This window comes from Dromiciops gliroides, chromosome 2 (assembly GCF_019393635.1).
Source record: "Dromiciops gliroides isolate mDroGli1 chromosome 2, mDroGli1.pri, whole genome shotgun sequence".
NCBI lineage: Eukaryota > Metazoa > Chordata > Mammalia > Microbiotheria > Microbiotheriidae > Dromiciops > Dromiciops gliroides.
Genome location: NC_057862.1, coordinates 125,595,532 through 125,622,250, shown reverse-complemented (window position 1 = coordinate 125,622,250; position 26,719 = coordinate 125,595,532). Strand labels below are relative to the sequence as shown.

At 36.4% G+C, this 26,719-nt stretch overlaps 1 protein-coding gene across 1 annotated transcript in view; it reads left to right on the top strand.

Moving 5' to 3' along the window:
* Window positions 1-26,719, top strand: part of AGBL1 (AGBL carboxypeptidase 1) — a 922,430-nt gene that overhangs the window by 483,926 nt on the left and 411,785 nt on the right. Inside the window, 1 exon segment of the mRNA XM_043981214.1 lies at window positions 18,118-18,247. Coding sequence (XP_043837149.1) covers window positions 18,118-18,247 — 130 coding nt within the window.

Genomic DNA, 26,719 nt, shown 5'->3' with positions numbered 1-26,719 from the left:
AAAAGGAATCATTAACTAAAATATAATATTAGGTTATCTGATTTCTATTTGGAAGGAAGATTAAAAACTTTCCAAAGTAGGAGGGAGAGAGTAAACGGATGCAATTGTCTGCATGTAGAAGTAGTCCAATAATTGAACAGGAAATTTCTGGGCTGAATTAGCTATAAAGATGGTGTATTGTTTACAGTTAGATGGATCACCTTAATTTATTACTGTATTTATTTCTTTGATAGAGCTTGCAAATGGACAATGAGTTTTGGCTATAGCTGAACTGAAGGAAGAGAATGGACTGGATTGATTTTGTAAAATTATAAATTCTTAAATTCTTTTAATCCGTCCCCCAAGTTTCTCTCTGAAGCAAAGGTTCATCTTTTAATAATAATATTGTGATGTATTGTTATCAGTTATGGAGCACTGGCTAAAACAACTGAACAACAACAAAAAAATACTTGTTACTAAACAGATTTTACTAGAATTATTTAAGAAGTTCCACAAATGATTTGGAACTAGAGAAGCAGAGCCTCTTTCAGAGTTGCTCTTAGAATGAAGCCTATTCCAGAATGTTCAAGAGAAGATACCCAGGGACCACATAACTACATGAGATATCTGGGACTCAAAATGTGATGACTAAATAGACATTAGGAATAAGTTATTAGGATACAAGAAGACCTGATTTTCATTGATGTCTGTTATTTTGTTGCTTTTCCCTTTTGTTTCATTGGTTTTATATGTTTACATTTTCTTAAAATGTAAATCTTTTCAAAATTATTCCCTCCTGAGCCCTCTAAGTAATTTAATCTGTAACCTCATTTAATGTAATTCTGATTGTGAATATATGAAAAATATTATGGATTTGGCTTATAGATAAGTGATCTTTTGGGCAAAGTGAACAGCACTTCCATGAATCAAAAAGTGAAACTGATGGAATTGAGGGGATTGAAACAGCAAGTGGTTATAGAAATTTAGGCTATCTTGTGACTCAATTCTTGATCTAGGTCAATTTTCTTTTTATTCAATTATTGGTGTAGTCCAATTTCTGTCTTGTGAGAAAATATTTTTTAATTATGGGAGTCATTAGAAAACTATTTCATTGTTTAAACCTAGCCTTGCATGGCTAGGAAGTTGTACTACCTCTACCCGCTGCTAGGTTATGCTGTCCAGAAACCTGGTCAGATACAAAGATTAACACAAGGAATTTCCTCAGAATTGTATATATCAAGCAACCTGTACGTCTTATCTGAAAATTGGCCCCTTGCTAATCAAATAGTTATTGTTTCTTTTTTCTTTCTTTCTTTTCTTTTCTTTTCTTTTCTTTTTTTTTTTTTTTGGTGAGGCAGTGGGGGTTAAGTGACTTGCCTAGGGTCACACACAGCTCGTAGGTGTTAAGTGTCTGAGGCCGGATTTGAACTCAGGTCCTCCTGACTCCAGGGCTGGTGCTCTATCCACTGTGCAACCTAGCTTCCCCAACAGTTATTGTTTCTATGTTCTTTTGATTGTTCACAGAAACATGGGTGGCAGAGTGAGACACCATTATTTGTGGTTTCAGGAGTTTGTACCTGTTCACTGTCTCCTTCCCAATTTGAAAAGTTCTTAATCTTCCTTCCAATTAGAAATCAGATTATTTAATATTTCCTGGTTAATGGTTTCCTTTTAATTAATTGGTCTTATTTGATTAATTGTTTTAATGTATAAGAATCTATTTCCCCCTGTATTTGGGGTTCAGTGCCAAAGCTGAGGAAGGTGACTGGTCCTGATTTGTTGGGCAATTGGCATGTATTGCTTAATAAATCATTATTCTTGGAAGCTCAAACCTTTGTTTCTTTAGTCATTTCATCTTTTACCTGCCACAGGAACAAGGCTAAGATGTTTAGCTTATGGCACAAAGATTGAAGCTAATTTAGAAAGAGACATAGTGACAGGGTCAAGATAGGTTTTCTGTACTTAGCCATTATTGCAGCATAGAATCCTTTTTTTCTAGTAGCTGGTACATACTATGCATGAATATTTTTTTTTGCTCTTTTAAAGGAACAAACATGGTGTCCTTGTTTTCTTCATGCAGGAAGTTAAGTTAGAGGAGACCAAACAGCAAGGAGTCTCCCTGTGGTAACATTTTGCTTTAAATGAAGGGTCTTAATCTATGACCTGTAAACTTTCTGGGGGGGGGGCGGGGAGTGAGGCAATTGGGGTTAAGTGACTTGCCCAGGGTCACACAGCTAGTTTAGTGTCAAGTGTTTGAGGCCGGATTTGAATTCAGGTCCTCCTGACTCCAGGGCCGGTGCTCTATCCACTGTACAACCTAGCTGCCCTGACCTGTAAACTTTTTTAAAAGTCAAAAATGTCATTTCAACATAGGTGGTTCCCATCATCCCATGCATTTTATTTTAAGCATTTAAAAAGCTTTATTCTGAGACTGGATCCATAGGCTTACTAGACTGTCACAAGGACCCAGGAAATGAAAAAAAAAAATTTAAGAATCCCAGGGTCAAACCCTTCTGACCACTAATTAGTCTGATTAACCAATAAGGTTGACAAAAGCCAATACCATACTTTTGGTGAAATAATAGAGTCCTGTACATGTGGCTCTATGTTGGCCTGTCCTGTGGGACAAGGACACCATCCCCAGGTTACCCTGTGGACCTGGACAGCATGTATAGGCAATCAACCTTAGGGCATATTTATTTCTTATCCATACTCTCTTATAGGTTCCAAAAAGTCACCTAAATCTAGTCTCACCATCTGTTCTCTGGCTAGTTGGATCTGTGGGAATTCTGTATGATGGAAATCTGTTGCATTAAATGTGTTGTTCCTGTTGACTCAGGTTGTTTTGAGCATCTCCAACAACTGTGGCCAAAAGACAAAATCACCCCTCCCTTCTTCCCTTTCTCCATTCTAGCCATGCTTATTTATAAATCTCTGGGTGCTATGTCTGCCTGATAGTGCCTCATGCTGCTCTAGCAGCTTCCTAAGGCTTAACTTGCTTCTCTGCCTTTATAGATATTCTCATCCTACATTCATGTTGCATCCTGCTCTTAGAATGCACAGTGAATGGTGGAGCTGCTTCCTAAATATCAAACACTGTGCTTCTCTTTAGACTTTTGAACTCACTGTGCCCCAGGCACTAATATTATCAGGGCTGACATAATTCACTCCATCTGATAGGTCCAATCTCTCCATTTATCAGTAATGGATGGGGGATTTTGGAATAATTTTATCTTCTGACTGCAGCTTTATAAATTCCCATTGAAAAAATGACTCAATTTACTTTTTTCTCACTCTTCCTTTCTCTGTATTTTCTTCTTTCTTCTCATTCTCTTTTGCAGCAGGACTCTGAGCTTCAAATCCTGTAACTGATATTGAATGTTTTCTGGTAACCAGTTCTATAATCCCAGCTTTTAGCAGCTGAACTATATCTATGTGTAGTGTTGAAGAAATGAGTCACTGAGATATCCTTCTTCTTTAGGGTATGCTGCCCTTCATTTGACCATGCCTATGCTTTAGGCATGACAACTGGGATTCTTGGCTAGTGATCAGGGCATGAGAGATCTGTGCTTCGCAGTTTAACAAAATCCTGGACTTGATGCCCCCAGTAGCTACATTTCCCATAGATCAAAGGAGGTACACCCCTTCCCAAGGAGAGGTGGAACTGCCTTCAACTCCTTAAAAGTTTATTCAAAAACCCATTTCTGTAAAATCATGTTTTATGAAACCCTCATTTGTTCAAGTTGTCTTTTTTAGGCCCTATTTGGGACCATATTGTAATTGAAATGAACCAACTTTTCTGAGTTATGTGAACAAGTAAGGAGAAGACTGGTTAGACCATGTGCCCTTATCTGTGAGTCATAAAATGGGAAATGCTTTTTTCCTCTTGAAGTTTGTAATTTCAGAGGAAGAAAATGGCAGTTATCATCGTTGCACTCTCCTTTATAAACAAACTAGGGCTATAAAATTCATTTGAGGGATGGCCTTTTTCAGAGATTGGAGAAACTGAATATATTGCCAGCTAGTGGTAGCTGTCCATCTGCTAAATCTCTCCACACACAGGGAGCAGCTGTCATTTTACAAATGCTACAGTAGATAATAAGATAGGGTGCATTTCATCTTCAAATACTTAAAACAAATCCTGGGGAATAGCAGCAGCTATTTTTCTGACTACAAGAAATCTCTGATGTTATTAACACAAAATGCCAAAAGGATTTTGAGATTTGAAGCAAATAGATTTGCTTTAAAAGGAAATACACTCAAGGTTGGCATAGTATGTATTGTAATAATCTATAGTTGCATATACATAGGTATTGATGTATACATATTCATACACTGAAATATCATGGAAATCACAATCACATACATAAACCAAAACACAGATACAAGTACATATGGCCTTAGAACCTAGTGGCAACAGACAGATAAAATATTATTTTATTCCCAAAATTGGTAACCTTTACAACTTAGCTCCCTCTGTTGCTTGCCAATTTTCCTCATCACCCAGGCCCTGTGCCTATAACAATGGCTATATTGGCATGGCTTAGTCAGGGAAGTATATGGTAGAACATACTGGTAATCACATTTACATTGAATTTGGAAAACTCATGCAATGGCTAGAAGCTTTGGAGAAAGAGGTGAATTATTCAAATGCCTGACATCCCCATGTATCATGGATCTTAATTTCTGTTCCTCTAGCTAGCTTTAGCTTCTTAGTGGTTATAAATCTACTCAATTGATTTTAGTGCTTCAAAGAAACCCCTGAAAACACCAATTCTGGCCTTTGTGGCTATCACCTTTGGATCCAGATTTCAGTTCTGCTTCTCTTTTTCAAGATATTCCAGGGTAGAGAATATTATGATCTGAAGCACAGAGATGGCAGAGCTAAATTTTATGTTTCCTGGGGGAATAGAGAGTGATAATAATTGGTAGGAGAATAGAATATATTGCAGAAAATTGTCTTAGAAAAACCTAATAATGTATAATAGCAATAGTTTGTGGTGGACCTTGAATAAAAGGTAAAGGTGTTTGAAGTTTAATAATTAAGAAAAAAATGGAACCTCCAGTTTGTCTGCTGAATAGCCATATCATTCTATAAAGCCCAAATGAAATATCACCTCCTCCATGAAACCTTTCCTGATGATTTTAGTTGGTACTCACCATTTTCCCCTAAGACCTCACAAAGCTCTCTGTTAACCCTCAAATCCAGTTAATACAGTTATCTTGTATTATTTAGTGTTATAGTTACCCAAGTTTGTACCCTATTTCCTCTAACACACTTCTTTCCAATAGCTCTAACAAAGATGACATAATTTTTCTTACTTTGAATTTACTACTAGGTGGTATATAAAATAGATAGCCCTAATCTCTTTCAAGGTGTTAAGACAGTTTACTATAATGAATTTGCATAGCTCTGTACAGAACAATGGAATGAGAAAGAACACAAATGCCAGAGGTCTCTTCATAGCAAAGAAAAGTGGCCTTGGATATCCACTGTAAAACAAGCATAATAATAGCATCTATATCCGAGACTTGTTTTGAGAACCACATTAGATAATATTTGTAAAGCATGTAGCACAAGTACATAGTAGGTACTTAATAAATATTTATTCCCTTTCATCCTTTATTCAATTATTGTCTTTATGCCTAGGGCTTCTAAATCTATCTATATATTTCTGTCCTGGATCTCCAATTACTTGTGGGACATTACTAACTCAATGTCCCATAATACCTTCAAAGTTAACATACACAGAATGGCATGCATTGTGTTTCTCCCTAGGGAAACATGTAATCCAAACTGTTCAATGTCTATTGAGGAAGCCATCATCCTTCTAGGAACCCAGATTCAGAACCCCAGTCATTCTTGATTCTTTATTTTCCCTCACTCTCCATAGACAATCAACTGACAAGTTATGTCAACTCTAATTCTATATCTTTTGGGGTCCATACCCACCTCTCCCCTCATACAACAACCAACCAATTTCAACCTCTCTTTATCACTCCCCCTAGAATACTACAATAAACTCTTAATTGGCCTCTGCTCCTATTCTTTCTTTTTTTCAATCCATTCTACAGAGAACTGATAAATAATCTTCCTTGTTTTGTTTGTTTGTTTGCAGGGCAATGAGGGTTAAGTGACTTGCCCAGGGTCACACAACTAGTAAGTGTCAAATGTCTGAGGCTGGATTTGAACTCAGGGCCTCCTGAAGCCAGGGCCTGTGCTTTATCCGTTACGCCATTTAGCTACCCCCAATAATCTTCCTTAAACACATATCTGATCATATCACTTCCTTAATCAAGATACTTAATAGCTTCCTATTGCTTCTAGGATAATATACAAACTCTTCAGCTTGGTGTTAAAGTTCTTTACAGCCTGGTTTGAATCTTTCTATTTTTGTCTCACATTATACCCCTTCATAAAATTTATGTTTTTCCTTGACTGAGTCCAATTCAGGACATATTGGTGATTCAGACTCAGAATTAGAATGCAATAAGACAGTTGTTGGTCATGAAATGCAATAAAATAATTTCAAGTATAACAAAGGATTAAAAAAATATGAAAAAGAAACACTACTTTCATAAATGTTTTTCAGGGCAATGAAACTCTGCCAAAGCTCAGAAACACCAACTCCCCTATAGATTGGATTTAAAAATAAATACTCCTAGTCCTCTAGATAGATTAGATCATGACAACAACCTCTTTACATCCTTTGAGGGAAATGACCATGGCCTAAGTAAAATAAATGTCATTCCTACCACAATGTCACACTCAAAATGGTCTGCTTCCTGTTCCTCTGGTTCAAAATTTCAGTGCTCACATCTGTGATATGTCAAAGGTTCTCTGATATGCTCATAAAGCATTTCCTCTTCACCTCTACCTCTTAGAGTTCTTAACATCAATCAGGGTTCAACTCATGTTCCCTCCTGATCTCCATAAATATTCTAAATATTAATTTCTTCTCTTCTCATATTACTTTGCAAATAGTTCCATAAATATTCTGTTTCCCCAAACAACTGAATGTAAGCTCCTTGAGGGCAGGAATGGAATTGGAATATAACTGGATAGGCAGAGATTAGGAAGAAGTAAGATGAGTCTAGGTTTGTTTGTTTGTTTGTTTTGAGCTCTAGGGACTTTATCAAAAAGACTTCACTTTTCTGGAACTGAGGTTTCTTAATTTTGCATGTGAAACATGCTATAGGGATATAAGCACAATCAAGGCAAGGTTTCTCAGTTTAGAAAACCATAGATTTGTTTATAATGCACAGCATTAGCAAATCTTTGCTTGTATATTCAGTTTCAGTATTCATCTGTGAACCACTGAACTAAGCCTGTAGAGAGCAAATTGAAAACTATATGTGCAGACTATAGCATGCATATACTTTTATTTTCATCTTTTCAAATACAAATGCTTTTCTTAGGGACAAAGGCACCTTTCATCATTTTCTTTGAGCTGCAAAAATCACAGCACCAATGAGGATCTGGGCCAAAGAGAAGAGACTCAGCATTTAAAGGAAATCAAGTGACTCAGAACTGCATGGACATAAGCACCTTTGATTTGAAAAAAAGAAATTCATTTAATCTTAGCAAAAACACACAAAAGTGTGTCTCGGCTTCCTGCTCCTTTTATTTGCTATCAGCATTAAAGATCTGCTTAATATTTTACCTTCACCCTTGGTCATCAAGCAGAACAAACCAAACCCTATATCACTAGATGTCATCACTATTAAGAAGAGGAAGGAAGAAAGAGAAAAGAGGAAAGGAAAAGAAATCTCAGGCAGGGAGACTCATAAAGCTTACAATTGCTCAAGTCAAAACATTTTAGTGGTTAAAAAAACAGAATAAATGATTAAACTAAAGTATTTGAGCTTCCAGTAAGCTGTAAAAAGAGTCTGATCAACCACAAGAAGCAAATATTTATAAATGGTTTTAAGAACTCAGAGATGGGAAATAAATGAGTTGAGGAGGTTTGAGTCCTGTCTACCTTCTGGGTTTAAGGAAAAGAAAACAGACTCTGCTTACCTATCAGTGTTCTCTTATGCTGTACTACTCTAAGCAACAACAACATGACTAAGTCTTAGCTGGTAATCAGATTACCTTTCTGTTATGGAAGTACATCCAAGCTGGAAACCATTACTGCTTCTAATAGCCTTTACATATCATTTAAACTTGGGAATTGTGGCCAGTACTTGAACTAAAGGTAGATAAAATATTCTATAAATAAACATCACTGGGATCAGTATGAGTTTGACAAGCTTTCTCTATGGGACATTCTTGCTCTAGGGTGCTGTTTTAGCCATTCATGCAAAAGGTCGGTTTCCTCAGCTCTAATACCTTTGCAATCATACCACTATGAGGATTTGGGAGGGTCCTTGGATAAGGTGAATTATATCAAGTGGCTATTGTTTACAACCATGTAGTACTGGTTAAATTCTATCTCTGTATTCAGTATGATATATGCAAGCAAACTCATAGCACTGTGTTGTTTAAAAATCTAAATCTGGGTTCTTATCTGTTCCCCCAGTTTTGGGGGAAACTGACTAAAATCACTGATAAATTCACCAAGAGTTTAGGCTTTTAAGGATTTATTAAAAGATATAAGATAGTAAAGAGAGAGAAAGATTGAGAACAGATTCCTTATAGCATGGAAATCCTAGCCTTCCTAACCGCCCACGTGAAATTCTGCCACTGGGCAGATGTCTCAAACCAAAGAAAGGCAGATTCTGTCCGCCAGTGTATGCTTCCTACTTCCTGTCCTCCTTCCAGAAATGGGAGGTTCTTTAAGTTGATTGGCTGAGAGAGGTCTCCTGTTGGTGTCCTAGTCCATAGCCTCTAAGAACACTTGATGCTACAGTCCATAGCCTCTGATAACACACTGAAGTCATTGTTGGCTAGTGACTAAAATCTAATCATCTTTAAGTGAGTACTTAGTAGTTCCTCATTTACACCCAATTCAAACACTATTAAGTCAATCAATTCAGACCCCTGGACATCTACCAAATTCCATTATCTTTTTTTTTTTTTTTAGTGAGGCAGTTGGGGTTAAGTGATTTGCCCAGGGTAAGTATTAACTGTCTGAGGCCGGATTTGAACTCAGGGACTCCTGACTCCAGGGCCGGTGCTCTATCCACTGCACCATCTAGCTGCCCCCAAATTCCATTATCTTAACACAGTGTCTATGTGTTATTTATTAGATCATGAGAATTTTTTAAACTGAGTAGCTCAGACAAAGACTTGTTTCCAAGATGGATATGATGTAGATACAGCATGATTCAGTTCCCAATTCATATTGGGTGATGATGGTCATCCCTGTGCCTCTGTTTTCTCCATCTGAATTTCAGATGAATATGTAAAAGAAAAGGGATGAGTCCCTTCAGAAATCACAGATAATCCCCCTACATAACCTCACCTCTACCTTGTTACATTGACACCTCCTTAGAAAGCTGGCTAAACAAATACACTCTTTCTCTAAGGGTGTGTATCTCTCTTAAGATAGATAGCTTGTATTAAGTACATCCAGCTGAGCCTGTCTGCTTTTTGAGAGAACATGCTATCTTGGAAAGTACACTGGGCAAGTCTGAATCCAACACTTGACTAGGGTTTTAATAGACTTTGTGTTTTTAGACAAGTCCTTTTACCTCTTTAGTCTTGCGTCTTTATTTCAAAATAGAAAGGGGGATTTCTCCTAAATTGGAAATATGGGGGTATTATTTACTATATAACTTTATAACCTGAGACATATAACAAAGAAATGGGTAGTAAATCTTTATTAAAACTGAATCCACAGGGGCAGCTAGGTGGCGCAGTGGATAGAGCACCGGCCCTAGAGTAAGGAGTACCTGGGTTCAAATCCGGCCTCAGACACTTAACACTTACTAGCTGTGTGACCCTGGGCAAGTCACTTAACCCCAATTGCCTCACTAAAAAAACAAAAAACAAAAAACAAAACTGAATCCACAAATTAAGAAGATAAACATTGCAAAAGGTTAAAGCCTCATGATATAGTTTTTGAGAGCTCCCAATCTTCTCACTCTCACCTAGCATACTTATCAGGCATGATCTTGGGATGTATAACATTTCATTAGCTTATGGAAACAGATATTTTTTTTCTAAAAATTAAGGCAAATATTTACGTAATATTTAATTATAAAGGAAATTATTTTTATTCATCAAATGCAAAAATAGAACTTATGCCTTTTTAGTCAATAAATATCTATTTGTTGCCTAATATATTTTAATAATAAACAATTTTATTTTAACTTTCAAATTCCAAATTTTATCCCACCCACCTCCCTCCCTCAGGTGGTAAGCAATAACAGGTTCTACATGTGCAGTTATGTAAAACATTGCCATATCAGTCATTTTGTATAAGAAAACTTGAATAAAAGGAAAAAAATGAAACTTAAAAATATCATGCTTCATTGTATGTTCAATCAATATTAATTCTTTCTTTGGAGGTGGATAGTAGGCTTTATCATTAGTCCTTTGGGTTTGTCTTAGATCATTGTATTGCTGAAACCACAGTTCTTCATTAAACAATGTTATCACTGGGTACAATATTTTCCTGGTTCTGCTCACTTCACTATACATCAGTTCATACAAGTCTTTCTAGGCCTTTCTGAAATCATCCTGCTTGTCATTTTTTATAGCACAATAATATTGCATGACCATCATAGGCACTTGTGCATTTTTAAACTAATAACTAAGCATTACTCATAATTTTGAAATTGGATACAAAATATCAATTTATGGAGATATTAGAGTGTGCCTTGGAACACCTGACATAGCTTTCGCATGCATGGATGAGACACAGTCAATGGAAGCAACTTCACAGGCTTATTGATTTAAGGTCTGACAATAAAAACTCCTGTCTTCTTCCCCTATGGCTGTGAATCAATCAGAATCGTTCCCCCTCCTTTCATCCACATCACAGGATATAGAATACACTGGTTCTACCTAGTCACAAGAAAGGAAGATCATGAAACAGAAGGAAAAGGGTTGGGGGAGACAGCAGTACAGAGCCAAATGGAATAGAAGGGGTTTTCATATGCAAGAGAACAAAGGCTATAAATTTAGTTAGAGTTAGTCCTCTTCCAATGGAGTTTACTCTGGGCAGGAAATCAGCCTAATCCCTATAGTGAGCTTGCTGAGGATTCTAAGCCTCAGGGTTCTGTGTGGATACAATCAATCATAGAATCGTTAGAGAAAGTACATGGGTCAAGGAATGAGTTAGGAAACTAAGTAGAAACAACTTGGAAAACAAGAAAAAAGGCCAGATGACAAAAAATGCAAGGAGAAAAAGACTTTATAATTCTAGCTTCCAAGCAGATACAAAAAGTGAGACTAATACAGACAAATTGAAAGAAAAAAAAGAGGAAAATTTCCCAAAAGGACTGTAACACATCGAATAAGTATTATATCAAAGATATTGAACCAATAATCCTTAATGAAAAAGAGAATTTTATAGATTTCCCAGAGATAATGAAACACCAGCAAGAAAGTCCAGAATAGTTCCAAAGAGAAATAATACTTTTAAAAGAAGGAAAATTTGGAAATAAACTTATTGATAAGAAATAAGAATTCTCAAAGCAGAAATAATGAAGACAAATAACAGAATAGAAACATAGAAAATATTATGAAGAGTATTTCCAAATCCACAGAGGCTTTGAAAAAGAGAATGACAATTTCAGGTATAAAAGAAAATTTGGGAGAAGAGAAGTAAAAGATAATAACTTTGAAGAAAGATAAATGACATAAAATCCAAGGTAACAGAATTAGAAGATTGGGTACAAAGAGATAGTTTATGGGTCATAGACCTGGATAAATATAAAGCAATATTAAATTTTAATAAATACAATGAATCTAAATTTAATAAATAAAGCAGTAATAAATTTTAAAAGTTGAATGATACTATTCCATAATTTAAATACCATTTATAACTTTTTAATACAGACAATAAAACATTGAATTATTGAATTTGAAAATTGGTACCAAATAAAAGCAACACAGGAGCACATTTGGAGATCAAAGATATGTAATGGTGATATGTCACAATTTTAATTCCAAAAATATTTTTTTCAAACAACCAAGAGAAATTCTTCAACTATGAAAGGACCTTAATTAAATAATCCAAGATTCACTTGTGAGCATGAAGAATCATAGAAAAAAAAACAACAGAATATGATATTCTAAACAGCAAAGGACTTCAAGATGAAACCCAAAATAACTTATGTTATAAAGCAGAGGATAAAAATCAATGGAAAAAGATGAACCTTCAACAAAGCAGATGCATTTTAAAAACAAAGTCAAAATCAATGGTGAGAAGAACATGCAAATGCAAAATCTTTAAGCAAAAGAAACATAAGAAAAGTAAATAAATGAAATATTAATAATTTATTCAATTTCACCAGTTTTTAGTCTATTTTTTCAGAAAAAAGATTAGACTGAGAGATTAAAAAAAGAAGTTGAGAGAAATAAAAAGAGACCAGACTATAATAATACCTTAAACTACAAAGCTACATAATTTAATATATTTGATCCTTATAGCTTCCACAGCATCTTTTATTTATTTTATTATTTGAAAAAACCTTTGAAATTCTGAGAAATAATCACAAGAAAGATATAGAAAAAGTTCATAGGTATGAAGTAGAAATACCTAAGCCTTATGAAGTTTTAAGAGTCTTTAAAAATTGGATCAATTGACAAACTGGTCCTCCTAGTGTTATTGAGACAAAAAAATTCTAAGAGTTACAAAATTAAGGGAAATTTAAGGAGTCTGAATAATGGAAGGAGTGGGAATTGAGTTGATATTACATAGATTAAACCTGAAACTCTTCTAAAAGTGAATAATTATATTTTCTTGGGTATAAGTAAAGTGGGGTGAAGAACACATACTAGGAAATCATTTGAATATTTAAAGTGAAGGTAAAAGAAAGGGAAATTAGAGATGTGTTCTCACTCATCCTTTAGACAAGCAGAAAAGGACCTAAAATTTCTCTAGTTTATCAACTAGCAAACTGTGTAGGAGACAGGGAAGTAAGATAATGGAATAAGAGTAGGGCAGTAGAAGGCCTGAGATGGGATAAAATGGAACACAATTAAATCCAAGAGGATTTAAATGAGAGTGACATTTTTGAACAGCTCTACAGAGTACAGAAGTGTATATGTTCATTGTAAGAAACAGTGGCCTGATAATGGATTTTATATGGAAGAGATTGGCACAAAATGAAGCCACCTTTTCTGAGCAAAAGTTTTACTTCCTAGGATTTCATCCCATCTTGAAATGTATGAGATCTTCTGGGTAACTGACATACTAGGTTTTATGGGAGTCATATATCCAGAGATATGATATATTGGGCTGTATTTTAAAAAAAAGTTAAGCCTAGGATATATAGAACACAAAATAAGAATAAAATAATAAAAATGCACAAGGGAAATATATGAGAGAACTAACATAGAAATGAAGAAAAAGGATGTAATGCAGTTCATTTTATTCTAGATCTTCTTCCTTTTATGAGGAAAACAAAAAGAATAAAGAACCATGTAAAATTATAGTCCACAAACACAAAAATCTAATTCAAACTAGGCTAGAAAGAGAGAGAAATAAGGAACACAAATTAGATGAAAACATCTTGGAAAAGGACATTACAAAAGAATACAATTTAAGCTAGCATGCTGAAATGGAGGACGATGTTAAAGGGAGAACTTTTACCCACAGATTACATGGTGTAGGGAGAAGAGTCAAAAAAAGAGGTTTTTTGTTTGTTTGTTTGTTTTTTACTGCACCCCTAAGACTCTTATATGGTAGATTAGAATGAGTGCTTAGCTTGCATTCAAGGAGACCTCAAGGTTCATACTCTATGTAACTCTAAGCCCTTCATTTAAGCTCTGTATGTCTCAGAGAATTTCCTAGGATTTATCTGCTAAGATAGTTGCAATCTGTCAGTGGAACGAAAAAAAAAATCCTTACTATGATGACATCATGTCTTTTCAACATCATTCAGAAGAATATCTTCCATGCTATTGATACAAATTGCCTTCAATGTGAAGATAAGAACTTCAAAGGATCTTCTGTCTAATATGTTAAACATATTACATGGCATTCAGGAGTCTTATTACCATCATATTCATTCCACTTTGGAATCTTTCAAGATATTGGTTTGCATCTTTGTGAAAGATGACTAGCGCAGCAAAAGGGTCTGGTAAGATGAGGATGAATCGAAAGAAAGTGCATTTTATTTTTGTGTCTTCTTAGAGATATAGGCAAAATTAATGCCATGGCCCAATTTAAAGGCAGAATTGTAGGTAGTAGCTGTGTACACATTCTGATTAGAATATCATTGAAAAGAATGTGGCCCTAAATATCTGCTTCCTTCACTAATGGTTATTTCCCTAAATTCTTCCTTTAATAATTCGTTCCTTTGTTTTTAAGTATTAGAGTTCTTATTTTAAAGTAGATAGTCCCAGATTAAATGTTAATACATTTCTGTGAATTAGTTTTATCAAATTATATTCACTTGTTTTAGAAAACTGAACAGCTTTGGTAATGAGAAACAGTAGAAAGGGAAGAAAGGATCTATATATGGGAGAGCTCATTTCTAGCTGTGTGAAACAGACAACATTTGACTGAAGTAAGCATTAGTTCCTTCATCTGTAAAATGAGGATTATAGGGGGTAGGTAGGTGGCCCAGTGGATACAGCACCAGCCCTGGATTCAGGAGGACCTGAGTTCAAATCTGACCTCAGACACTTAACACTTACTAACTGTGCGGCTCTGGGCAAGTTAACCCCAATTGCCTCACAAAAAAAAATGAGGATTATAGCACTTTCCCTATTCAACAGGGCTTTCAAAAGTCCTTAAGTAGATAACATGTAAGAGTCTTTTTTATAAGCTGGAAAAAAGTGAAGTATTTTTGTTTTACTTGAACCTACAAGAAAGCTTTTTTCTCCCAGTACAGATAAGCATTTGCTCCACAGTTTCTTCTGACATTTTGTGACTTATCCAGGGTCACCCAGTCAATGCTTCAGACGTAAAAATTTAACCTAAGTTTTCTGATTCTTGGGCTAGCTCTCTCTCTGCCACACCATAATACCTCTCATTGAAAGATTATAATTTAACACATTTCACCTACATTTTACCTTAGTAATACCCTCCAAAGGCAATGAATTAAAATACTATCAGTGCATTCATCTGGTTTCTGGTGGAAAGACAGAAAGAAAACTAGGAAGGACACAATAGGACAGGTGGGGCCAAGATGGCAGAGACAAGCCAGCAAGTTGCCTGAGCTCTCCTTCATTTCCCTAAAAAAGGACATTAAATCAAACCTCTAAATAGATGCTGAAACTACAGAATCTACAAAAAGACAGAGAGACACAAACTTCCAACCTCAGATAATTTTGAAGACTTCAGGAATGGTCAGTTTCTCTCCTGCAAAAGGGGAATGCAGCACACCTCAGAGCAGTGCAGTATGGAGGGAGTCTGGGCAAGTCAGCAGGAAGCTCTAGGCCACAGCCGAGCAACTGAGGCCCCTTGGTCCTGGCTCAGCAACCAGGTGGCACAGTGGGCCAGCAGTGAGATCCACTAACACCAGCTGAGAGGGCAGGCTGCCAGCTAGAGGGCCACCCACACACAGGACAGGCGCGACCAGGCCTGGCCAATCCAGCACGCCAGGAGCAAGCTCAGGGCAGTGAGAAATCTGCAAGCCATATAGGCCTCGGAGTAGAAAGCCAATGACACATCCCCTATACCCCAGCACAAGAAACTTGAAACAGTGACTCTGGTGCCCCAAAAAAAGACGTCTACTTTTAAAAAAATAAGTTGCAATATGAGTAGGAAGGACACAATATCATGAACAGATGCAAAATGAAAAATAAAAACCAAAACCCTTATATCCACAATAGCTACAAGAAAGTACAAAAAAAATGTAGAAAAGGAAAAATAATAGGATACTCTATCAATACAATGGTGAAGAAACTTGGCACTGGAGAAGAACTGAAAAAAAATGTCACCCCTCTCATTTCTGCCGAGCTATGGGGAGTTGGAATATTGTATACCCTGTCAGACTTTGTTGATATATTGGTTGGTTTTGCTAAACTGCTTTTTTCTCTCTCTTTTAAAAATTTGTTATATGATATGGTTCCAATTACATGGCTAGTGGAAGAGGGGGAGGCATTTATCAGTAAATAGTGATATAAAAATAAAAATATATAAAAATTTGAAAAACAATGGGCATAAGAATGAAAAGACCTGTTTTCTTCCACTAACTAAATGTACAATCTTAAATCACTTCATCTCTATGTCTTTCAATTTCTTCATCTGTAAAATAAGGTGGTTGAATTGGGGTCCTTTACCTTTTTCAAGTTTGAGGACTTCCTTATAATATTAGGAAATTTAACAAATCCCAAAAAGACAATGATTGTACTCTTAGCCTGTAGACTCCTTGTGTACAGCAATTACTATTAAAAAAAAAAATATTTGCTCCCCCAACACCTGGTACATAATCCAGTGCTTAATAAATCCTTGATTAATTTATTAGCATTGATTGAGAAAATACATAATGAAAAAAGGTCAGAATAAATAGAGAATAAACATTAAATCAGGAAATGCTGGATTCATATCCTGTATCTGATGATTACTACCTTCATAAACCTGAACAAGTCACTTAAACTCATTGAGCTTCAGTTTCCTTACATGTAAGAAAGGGGTCAGAATACCAGTAGTAACCAGTTTATAAGGTTGTTATGAGGCTCAAACTTGACCAACTTTTTTGTTGTTGTTGTTTGTTTTGTTTTGGGGGGCAATGAGGGTTAAATGACTTGTCCAGGGTCACACTGCTAGTAAGTATCAAGTGTCTGAGACCGGATTTGAACTCAGGTCCTCCTGAATCCAGGGCTGGTACATTATCTACTGTGGCACATAGCTGCCCCAAACTTGCCCAACTTTTAAGTACTTTATATTAATATGAGCTGTTATTATCATTATTATTAATAATGATTTTGTTATCACACTTTTCTATTTTGATATTTCCACCAAACTAGTGATATATGTAAGATATCTCATTTATTGCATTACAGGTTATGTTTTTCCTCACTTATGAATTTATCTACAAATTCAAGAAGGCAGCTAGGTGGTACAGTGGACAGAGCATTGGACTTGGGGTCATGAAAACCTGAGTTCACATCTGGCCTCAGATACTAGCTATGTAACCATGGGAATACCACTTAACCCTGTTTGCCTTAGTTTTCTTATCTGTAAAAAATGAACTAGAGAAGGAAATGGCAAATCACTTCTGTATCTTTGCCAAGAAAACACCAAATGGGGTCACAAAGAGTTGTATGTGCCTGGATTATTGAACATACAAATTCAAAGATCTCTTAGAATAATTCTGCAGACACAGCTAGTCTCTTCTTGAAATCTGCTGCAAAGGTTTGGCATTACTGAACTAGGTGATCAGTTAGTTCACTTACAGTTAAAAAATACTTAAAAATTTATAGAACTAAGACCTTTATGAACTATGTCAAATTTACCTATGCACTGCCTTAATGCAGTAAAATTAAAAAAAAAAACTTCTTTCAACTTGATTGACTAACTGATCCATAGGATCACCAATTTCTAACGTGAAGAAAACTCAAAGTAATCAAGTCAACTTCCTTATTTTATAGATGAAAAATGTCAACAACAACAACAAACAGACAAATCCTGAGGCTCAGAAAGGTGAAGTGATTTGTACTAGATGATATATCTAGTAAATCCCCTGAATTAGATTTAAACTCAGGTCTTCCTCTTCTTGACTCAGTATTCAGTGTTTGATCTACTATACACTATTGTATCTTGGGTGAGAGGGAGAAGAGCCTTGAGGAGTCCCATAGATTTGCTCTTCAGGGATATGTGGATGTGAAGTACATCTGTGTTTTCTCCAAAATTTCTGATTCCCAAGCATCAAACTCAAAGTAAACACTGATTCCTTCTGCTTTCTGAGTTGTAGATATTTCTCTGAGGACATTGAAGGGCAGATATGCAGTTATCTGGGCATCTGCAATTAGTTGCTGATTGGATGAAAGTCAGAAAAAAGATACATTTATTAGTATGGTTGGTTGTTTTGAGAATTTTTTTTAATTGTCTCCCTCACTTTTTTTTCCAGTCACAGATGTTCCCTCAGAGGAGAGGATCTCAACAGACAGTGGCTCTCCCCCAGTGCCCAACACCAACCAACTATCTATCATGCAAAGGGTCTCTTACAATATTTGAATAACATTGACCGGACCCCAGTGGTAAGTCTCCTTTTTCTTACTCTGAAGCTTCCTAAGAAATAAATAGCCATCAGATAGTAGGAATGTTCCAAGGCTTTCACTTGAAAGACACTATTAATACTGAGTTGTTTTAATAGGTGAAGAACCCAATGCTAGCCTTACATAACAAAATTACCTTGTTCACTCAAGGATCTGAATGGAGGTTTAGTTAGTTGCCCAATGACCTACATCAGAGGTGTCAAAATGACTACATGACACCTGCAATTAAAATACAATAAAATACCCCAAGCAGGATTTGAAGAACTAGTAGCATAGTAATTATTCTGAAATGCATTGTAAAAAGTGTCAGAAGTCACCCAGGTAAAGAGAGCAAAAAGCAGAAAGCATGACTCTGCCTCTCAGTCATGCAAGCCTGGGAAAATACTTTCCTCTTTAAGGTCCTCAGCTTTAACATTAACAATAATAACAACAACCAAAAAGATAGGAGGTTGATTCAATGATTCACTTAATGTGTAGATTGATACAGCCCCTCTACCTGGAGGAGGGAAGCTGAGCTCTGGCTCAACCCTCATTTAGTACCCTGTTGGGAGGGCATCTCTCTGGGTGGTACAGTAACTACTGGGTAGGGAGACTTAGCAATAAGAGGACCAGGGAGAAGAGACAACCTCATAGGGCAGGGTAGCACATTACCTGACTCATGTAAAGAAAACCAATAAGGCAGGATTCCTCTCTGCTCTGACAACCTCTAATCGAAGAGAAGATTTATTTTAAAACGTGGCAGGTGAAAGGCTTGTTTAAAAATATAAATAAACATTAATTAGCTATAAACATGACAGCCACAGACTTGTTTCCTGCTGGGACCATCTGAAAGGTGGGTGAGAAACAACTGAGTACTAAATGCTATTCACAGTGATACAAAGCTCTTTAATGGGCTCTATATCACCTTTTAGTTACCTATCTGGATATATTTAGTCAGCCTCCTGAAGATATCATAAGCACTGTCATTCATCCAGTATTTGTGCCTATCTTATTCAGGGAAGAGTGTCCCAGTGCTGAAATAAAGGAAACGTAAATAATCTTGAGGAACCATTCTAAGGTTGTATGGATGAGGATATATTAGGGTTCTCAGCCTCCTGTTGGACAAAGGCACTATTTTCATGAGACTTATTATTATTATTTTTATGGGAGAGTAGGTAGTTTTGTGTTTGTGTGTGTATGGGCAGTCAGGATTAAGTGACTTGCCCAGGGTCACATAGCTAATAAGTGTCAAGTGTCTAAGGCTGGATTTGAGCTCAGGTCCTCCTGAATCCAGGGCCAGTGCTCTATCCACTGCACCACCTAACTGCCCCAGAGAGCAGTTACTTTAGTAACTGCTCAACCAGTAATAACTTGGAGCAGTCAGGTGGCTAGTGTAGCAGCTAGTGTAGCAATGATGACTAGGAAAGTCAGTACCCCAAATGGGAACCACACATTAGCTAGTGGTCTATAGAAGTAACCTGAACTTTTAGAACTAGGGAGATCAGCAGGGTTCTGCTTCCACAGCATTTCCCTTAGGCATCTCAAGCTCAAAATGTCCAAAATAGAATTTATTATCTCTCCCCATCTCCAACCCCAATCCTCTTCTGAAATTATATGTTTCAGTAGAGGCCACCACCATCCGTCAGGTCACTCAGGTTTCCACCCTCAGAGACATCATCAACTTTTCCCACTCCCTCAAACCAGAGTTGCCAAATCATGTTTATTCTACCTTAGTAATATCTCTCCCCTCTGTTTCCTTCTCTGCATTTATGGCCACCATTGGAGGTCAGGCTCTCATTAACTCATACCTGGACAATTACACTTGCCTTTGAATTGGTCTTCTTGACTCGAATTCCCCCTTCCCCTCAATTCATTTTTCACATAATTGCTAAATTTCAAAATGATATTCCTAAAATGAGATGATACATAAATCATTTATATAGCATACAAAGCAAACTTTAAAGGTCTATTTTGTGACTAGCTAACTAATATCTTTGCTAATATTTTTATTGCTACAATAGTTCTATGCCACTCCCTTATTAATAAACACAAGTGGTCCCCTATTATTTCTATGATAAAATAAAAATTATTCTGTTTTTCTTTTAAAGCTTCCCACAACCTGATTCCAATCCACCTTTCCAGCTTTATTATACATTCCTATTCATGTGCTCTTTGATCCAGACAAACTACCTTTCTTGCTCTTCTTCAAACATGAATAGTACTCTATTGCTTGTTACCATGCCTTTGACTATCTTCTATATTTGGAATGCACACTATCCTCATCTATGAAACTCAAAATTCCTTGTGGGTATCCAGCATGGCATGAGACCCAGGGAAATTTGAAACATGGAAAATCTATCTTAATCAGGCACAGCTGTACCAACAGGTGGAGGAAAACTGGAGAGCAGGCTTTTGGACCTTCAGGAATGGCAGTTAATTGTGTAAGTTGGGGGTTGGGGTTAATGCTTCCTTCAATTAGGTCACTTAAATGGGTGAGAGACCATACTTCCTCCCCAAAGTGTTCCTCCCTATCTCATGCAGTCCTGTGCAGCCAAAGATATTGATGCTTTTGTGACAAATCTATGATTATCCCAGTCTATCCTCTGCTTTCATGTTTGTTCCTGTCATCTTGAGTTTAGGAGATTTCTTTTGATTCTGTGGAATTTTTCCTGGCCCTTTATGCCCAGTACCACTGGTGTATGAGTAATCGTCAGAATTTTAATTTTCACTGCTAGTAGATACTGATACATGGCCCTTTTCTTTCCCAGTAGTTTTGGTCCTAGACCATAAGTACCTGTCTCACCTTGCTAGAAGAGCATCAAGGTTGCACTACCTCTTGGACACTGGAGAGAAGACAGGAACTGGTCAAAATGCTTTCAAATTCTGCTTGATTTCAATAAAATTCTCAGCAAAGCACAAAGAATAGGAGCTATGCAAGATAGAGAAGCAGTCAAAAAGAGAGGGAAAATATATTTAGGTGGAAAATTCCTGAAATACAGGAGAAAACTGTACAGAAGGAGAATTTTACAAAGAAGGGCACCAAAAGAAACAGACTAGGGACAGGAAGTACCTAACTGGTTAATAGAAGGAGTAGGACCAGTTGGTAGCTTGCTTTTGTTTTTTATACATATACACATATAAATGTGTGCATGTATGTGTGTACACATATATACATATATAAACATACACATATATACACACATGAGTGTATATAAACAGAGAAACGTGTGCATATATACACAAGCAAATATGTGACAGGCATTATAGAAAATTTTATGAATGTGTATGTGTATATACACACATATTTCTTCAATTCTTATGCCCCTGTGTATGTGTGTGTGTATATATATATATATATATATATATTTATACGTATACATATATATGCTCCATGTGTACATATGTCTATGTGTGTATGTCTATATGCATGTATGTATGTGTATATGTACACATGTGTGGATATATCTTCTAAAACACCTATGCCTCCCCCCCTCCCAAGGCAGTAATCTTGGGACTGAGTTGGTTGGTTTAGGTACAGCATGTGAGAATTGTATAACATCTGGTCCACCTCAAGAAGGATGCTGGGAACTTAGACTAGATTCATGTTCAGAGCTAAGCTATTGTAGCAGTCTCTGCCTCTTGTTCTAGTGTAGACTTAGAATTGAGGAATTAGGAGAGGTTATCGATCTCTGTATCTTCCTTGTTCTTTACTCCCCATACAGGAGTATTGGTAAACTTGTTTCTCTGTCTCTTTGAAGAGCTTATTGATTTTGGTTTACAATTCATGTGAACCAGCTTTTTTTTTTTTTCCCCCACTGGGAGAAGGAATTAGATTTTTTTTCTTTGTTTGCTCTGTCATTCTCTGTGAGACCCAAGTGGAATGGAATTTATAATTAATTAAATACTTTTCCTGGATAACAGTTTAGCCTAATTCAGTCCCTGTGACTTATTTTTTTTCTAAATTAATCAGCCTCTTCAAAAATAGAAGTCAAAAAAGACCCCAAAATGATGACATTTTCCATCCCAAGCTGGTATCATCGTGTTGTTTTACTGAGTTTTCCAAAGAGCTCCAAGATCTCTGTACACCATCTCTTCCATCCTCACAATCTAAAAATTTGAAAGGAGACAAATTTATCTGACCTTGCCACTACCACAGTCTATCCCCTTCCCTGTTTTCTCAGACTATGACCCTTGCTCAGGCCTCGTTTTCTTTTCTTCAAATTTTTGACTCAGTAATTAACAAGTTTAGCTCAACGATATTTTTTTACCCTTGAATCACTTTTTCCTTGGTCCAATAACCACTCATCCCTTTCTACATGAAAATGCTAGATTATTATCACCATCTGCTGTCTTAGTTCTATACATGTACTGCTTAGGCCAGATGGAGGAAGTCATGAAATTCTGCTAACAAGGTCCTGTACAAATGTATGTTCTGTACCCTCACCCAGGCCCTCATCTGCTGCATGCTGATCCTTTTAGTCTTTCCTGATAGACCTTCTATGACACTTCCTTCACCAACTATTGCAAGTGTTCTTTTATTTCTTCAAGTCCTCAACACTATAGCTCTTCTTTCCATTTGCTTCGGCAGATGACCTTGACAAATATTTCACTAAAAAAATCGAGGCCATCATGAGCTCTCTCTTCTCCCTAACACTGTACTCCAAATTATTTCACTTATTTCCTGTTCTCATTGCTCCCATGTCAGAGGAAGTGTCCCCTTCTCTTAGCAAATGCCAAAATCTTGACTTGTGCCTTTGACCTCATCTTTATCTGGTCTTCTAGAGAAGATATATTAAACATAGAGCCTACGCATTATTCCTAAATGGGGCCTGAATGAGATTAAAATACAATTGAGGTTGGGTGGCATGGGGGCAGCTAGATGGCACAGTGGATAGAGCACTGGCCTGGAGTCAGGAGGACCTGAGTACAAATCTGGCCTCAGACACTTAACACTTACTGGCTATGTGACCCTGGGCAAGTCGCTTAACCCCAATTGCCTCACAAAAAAAAAAAAAAGAAAGAAAGAAAGAAAGAAAAAAAGAAAGAAAAACATACAATTGGGAAATATTTAACAAAACAAGTAAAAATACAATAAAACATAGGTAATGTCAATATGTGGTTTCCTAAGTCAATATTTATCCACAGGGATCCTTACACATAGCTCAATAGACCTGTTTCTCTTTGAGTTTGACACCACTGTTCTAGAATACAATGTCAGTTCTATCAATCCTTTTTTTATTTCTCTAATTTCTCCCTGTATTTATCCACTAGCCTTTTCACTACTGCTTATAAGTCCAAATTTCACCCACCCTTTAAAAGAAACTTAAAACTAAAAAACTTCATTTGATCCTACTACCCCCTCAGATTTATTTTCTTTTGTTTCCTTTTCTTTTAACATAGCTAATCTCTGAGAAAAAGCAATCTCCATTCATTGCCTCTATTTTTCTCATTTCATCCTCACACCTTAAGCTTTTACAATATAGCTTCTAACCTCTTCACTCAATTGAAGCAAATTACTCTCTTCAAAGATACCAGTGATCCATCAATTACCAATTATTATGGGCAGCCAGGTGGTGCAGTGGATAGGGCACTGGCCCTGGATTCAAGAGGCCCTGAGTTCAAGTCCACTCTCAGATACTTGATACTTACTAGCTGTGTGACCCTGGGAAGTCACTTAACCCTCATTGCCTTGCAAAAAAATAAAATAAAATAAAAAATAAAAATTGTCAATTATTATGACTTTTTATCAAAATTTGTATTTCTTTATCTTTCTTCAGCCTTCAGTGCTGTTTTTCACCCCTTCCTCCTAGATACTCTCTTTTCTCTGGCTTCTCAGGGCACTGCTTTCTCCTGGTTCTTCTACATATTTGTTCACTTCTTTTCATTTTCTTTTGACTTAGCAGCATCCCTGTCTAATTTTGTAATCCTTATGTGTACTTTAGAGCTCTGTCCTGGGTCCTAGAGGGCCCAGTAGACTCTATATATACTTTCAATGATCTTATTAGCTCAAACAGGTTCAAATATTGCCTCTATGCAGATAAGTTCCAGACATAGATCTATTCCTAATCTATCTCATTATTCCTAGTTCTTTATGAACTAGCTATTAAACATCTCCAACATCTCAAACTCAACATATCCAAATAAAACTCATTATCTTTCTCTTCCTTCCTAACTTCTCTCCTTCTGTTGAGGGTGCTAGTCTTCCTCCAGTCACTTAGGTTCTCATCCTCATCTTTATCCCTAATCTATCATCTATTTTATCTAATCAGTTGCTAAGTCTTTTTAATTTTACTTGTATAATATTTACATTTGTCCCTTTATCTGTATTCACATGGCCATGATTCTAGTTAAAACCTTTATCTCTCATCTGGACTTTTTCAATAGCATTGTGATTGGTCTTTCTGTATCCAACCATATCCCTCTCTAATATAGTACCCATTCATTTGCCAGATTTATAGTAAAGCACAACTTTGTCCATGTCACTCCCCTCCTTCAAATGCACCACGGATTCCCTTTTTCCTCTTGGGTAACATTCTTCTCTTTGGCTTTCAAAACTCTATACCAGGGGTGGCTAGGTGGCACAGTAGATAAAGCACCGGCCCTGGATTCAGGAGTACTTGAGTTCAAATCCGGCCTCAGACACTTGACACTTACTAGCTGTGTGACCCTGGGCAAGTCACTTAACCCCAATTGCCCCGAAAAAAAAAATAAAGAAAACTCTATACCATCTAGCTTCATTCTGCCTTCCCAGGCTTGTTGCATTTTCTCTCCTTCACACATTCTCTTTTCCATCCATAATGGCTTGACTGCTATTCCTCCTTTGTGAACTGGTATGATCTACTTCTCTACCTTTGTACAAACTGTGCACAAAGGAGGAATAGCAATCATACCTAGAATGCTTTTCCTGCTCACCTCAGTTTCTAAGAATTTCTGTCTAGCTTTCATGCCTCAGCTCAAGTGACATATCCTACAGAATGTTTATCCTGATCTATCTATTCATCAGGGCCCTCTAATAGGAAATTACTTTGTACATATTTCTTATTTAATTTTCATTATGCATATTGGTTTCTTATCTTCAATAACAATAATAATAACACTAAAAGCTAATATTTACAAATTTAATGTTTATAAGGTATTTTACATACATTATATCATTTGATCCTTACAACAACCCTGGGCAATAGTTGCTATAATTATACTAATTTTACAGATGAGGAAATTGACCCAAAAGATGCTAAATGACTTGCCCAGGGTCACGGAGCTGATAAGTGATGCCATATCTGAAATAAGGTCTTCCTTGACTCCAAGTCTAGTGCTCAATTCACTGTGTCACCCAGATCTCCTTTAGAATAGGGACTTTTTTAGTTTTTACTTTTGTATCCTCCATGCACAAGGACCTGGCACATAATAGGCCTATTATTGTTCCTTTTGCTGAGCAATGTTTACTTCCAATCTTGGAGCCTCATAGTGTATTTTCTGAAAATCAGATTTCCCTGTTTTTCTAATGGAAAGCTCAATAAAAAATATTTACTGCTATAGATCAGTGAAATAATGCTGACTAGAAGACTCTGATGTAGCAAAAAACCAAAGAAACCCATTTCTTTTCCTATGTAACTAAAATCTGAGTAATTCACCTTGTCTTGGGGCCCTACACTCACCATGATGCTGTCTAGGGTATTTCCTGCCATTTTTAGTGCATTTCTTTCTTGTCATTCTCCAATCTCCCTCATGCCTCCCTTGATTTTTACCTTTTGTCCTGGAATTACTATCAAACCAATTTTATTCCTTGGGAATGTTGTGCCATTGAAATATCTTATGACTCCATTCACAATGCCTGTGTCTTCCAAGCTCAAAATACTTCTCCTGGCTACCACTCCCCTATAAGTGTTGTCTTATCTATTGTATTAGAATGTAATTTTCTTGTGGGCAGTTTCCATCAGGCTTTTATATTTGACTTAGGATAGTTCTGATCACTAAGTAAGCCTTTAACAAATGCTCCTTTCTCTCTTTTTTCATCCATTCATATTGCTATAAGTACTTTAAGTCTATGGTTTTCTGGAAGTGATTTTTTTAGCACCTTAGTCTCAAGCAATACTAGATGTTTTCTTCAAAGAAATAATAATAATAACTTCCAATATCATTGAAACGTATAGTTTGTAAAGTGCTTTCCTCATACTTGCAGCATGTTCTACAAGTATTTCACCCCCAACCCCCCATTTCAGCAGTGAAAAAACTATGGGTAAAAGAGTCCATGAAATGACATACTCAAAGTCACATGTGGAATGCGAATCAAAATACTTGAAAGCAGTTTTTTGAATTCCATATCTATTGTTCTATCTACCACAACATACTGATTTCAATGTAGAAAAGAACCACTAATAGTATTCTAGGACACTGGATAGAAGTACCTTTGGGGGTGAATGGATTTTCCACTTAGAGAAAGTGCTTAAGAAATGTTTGTTTGTTTAAAAGGCA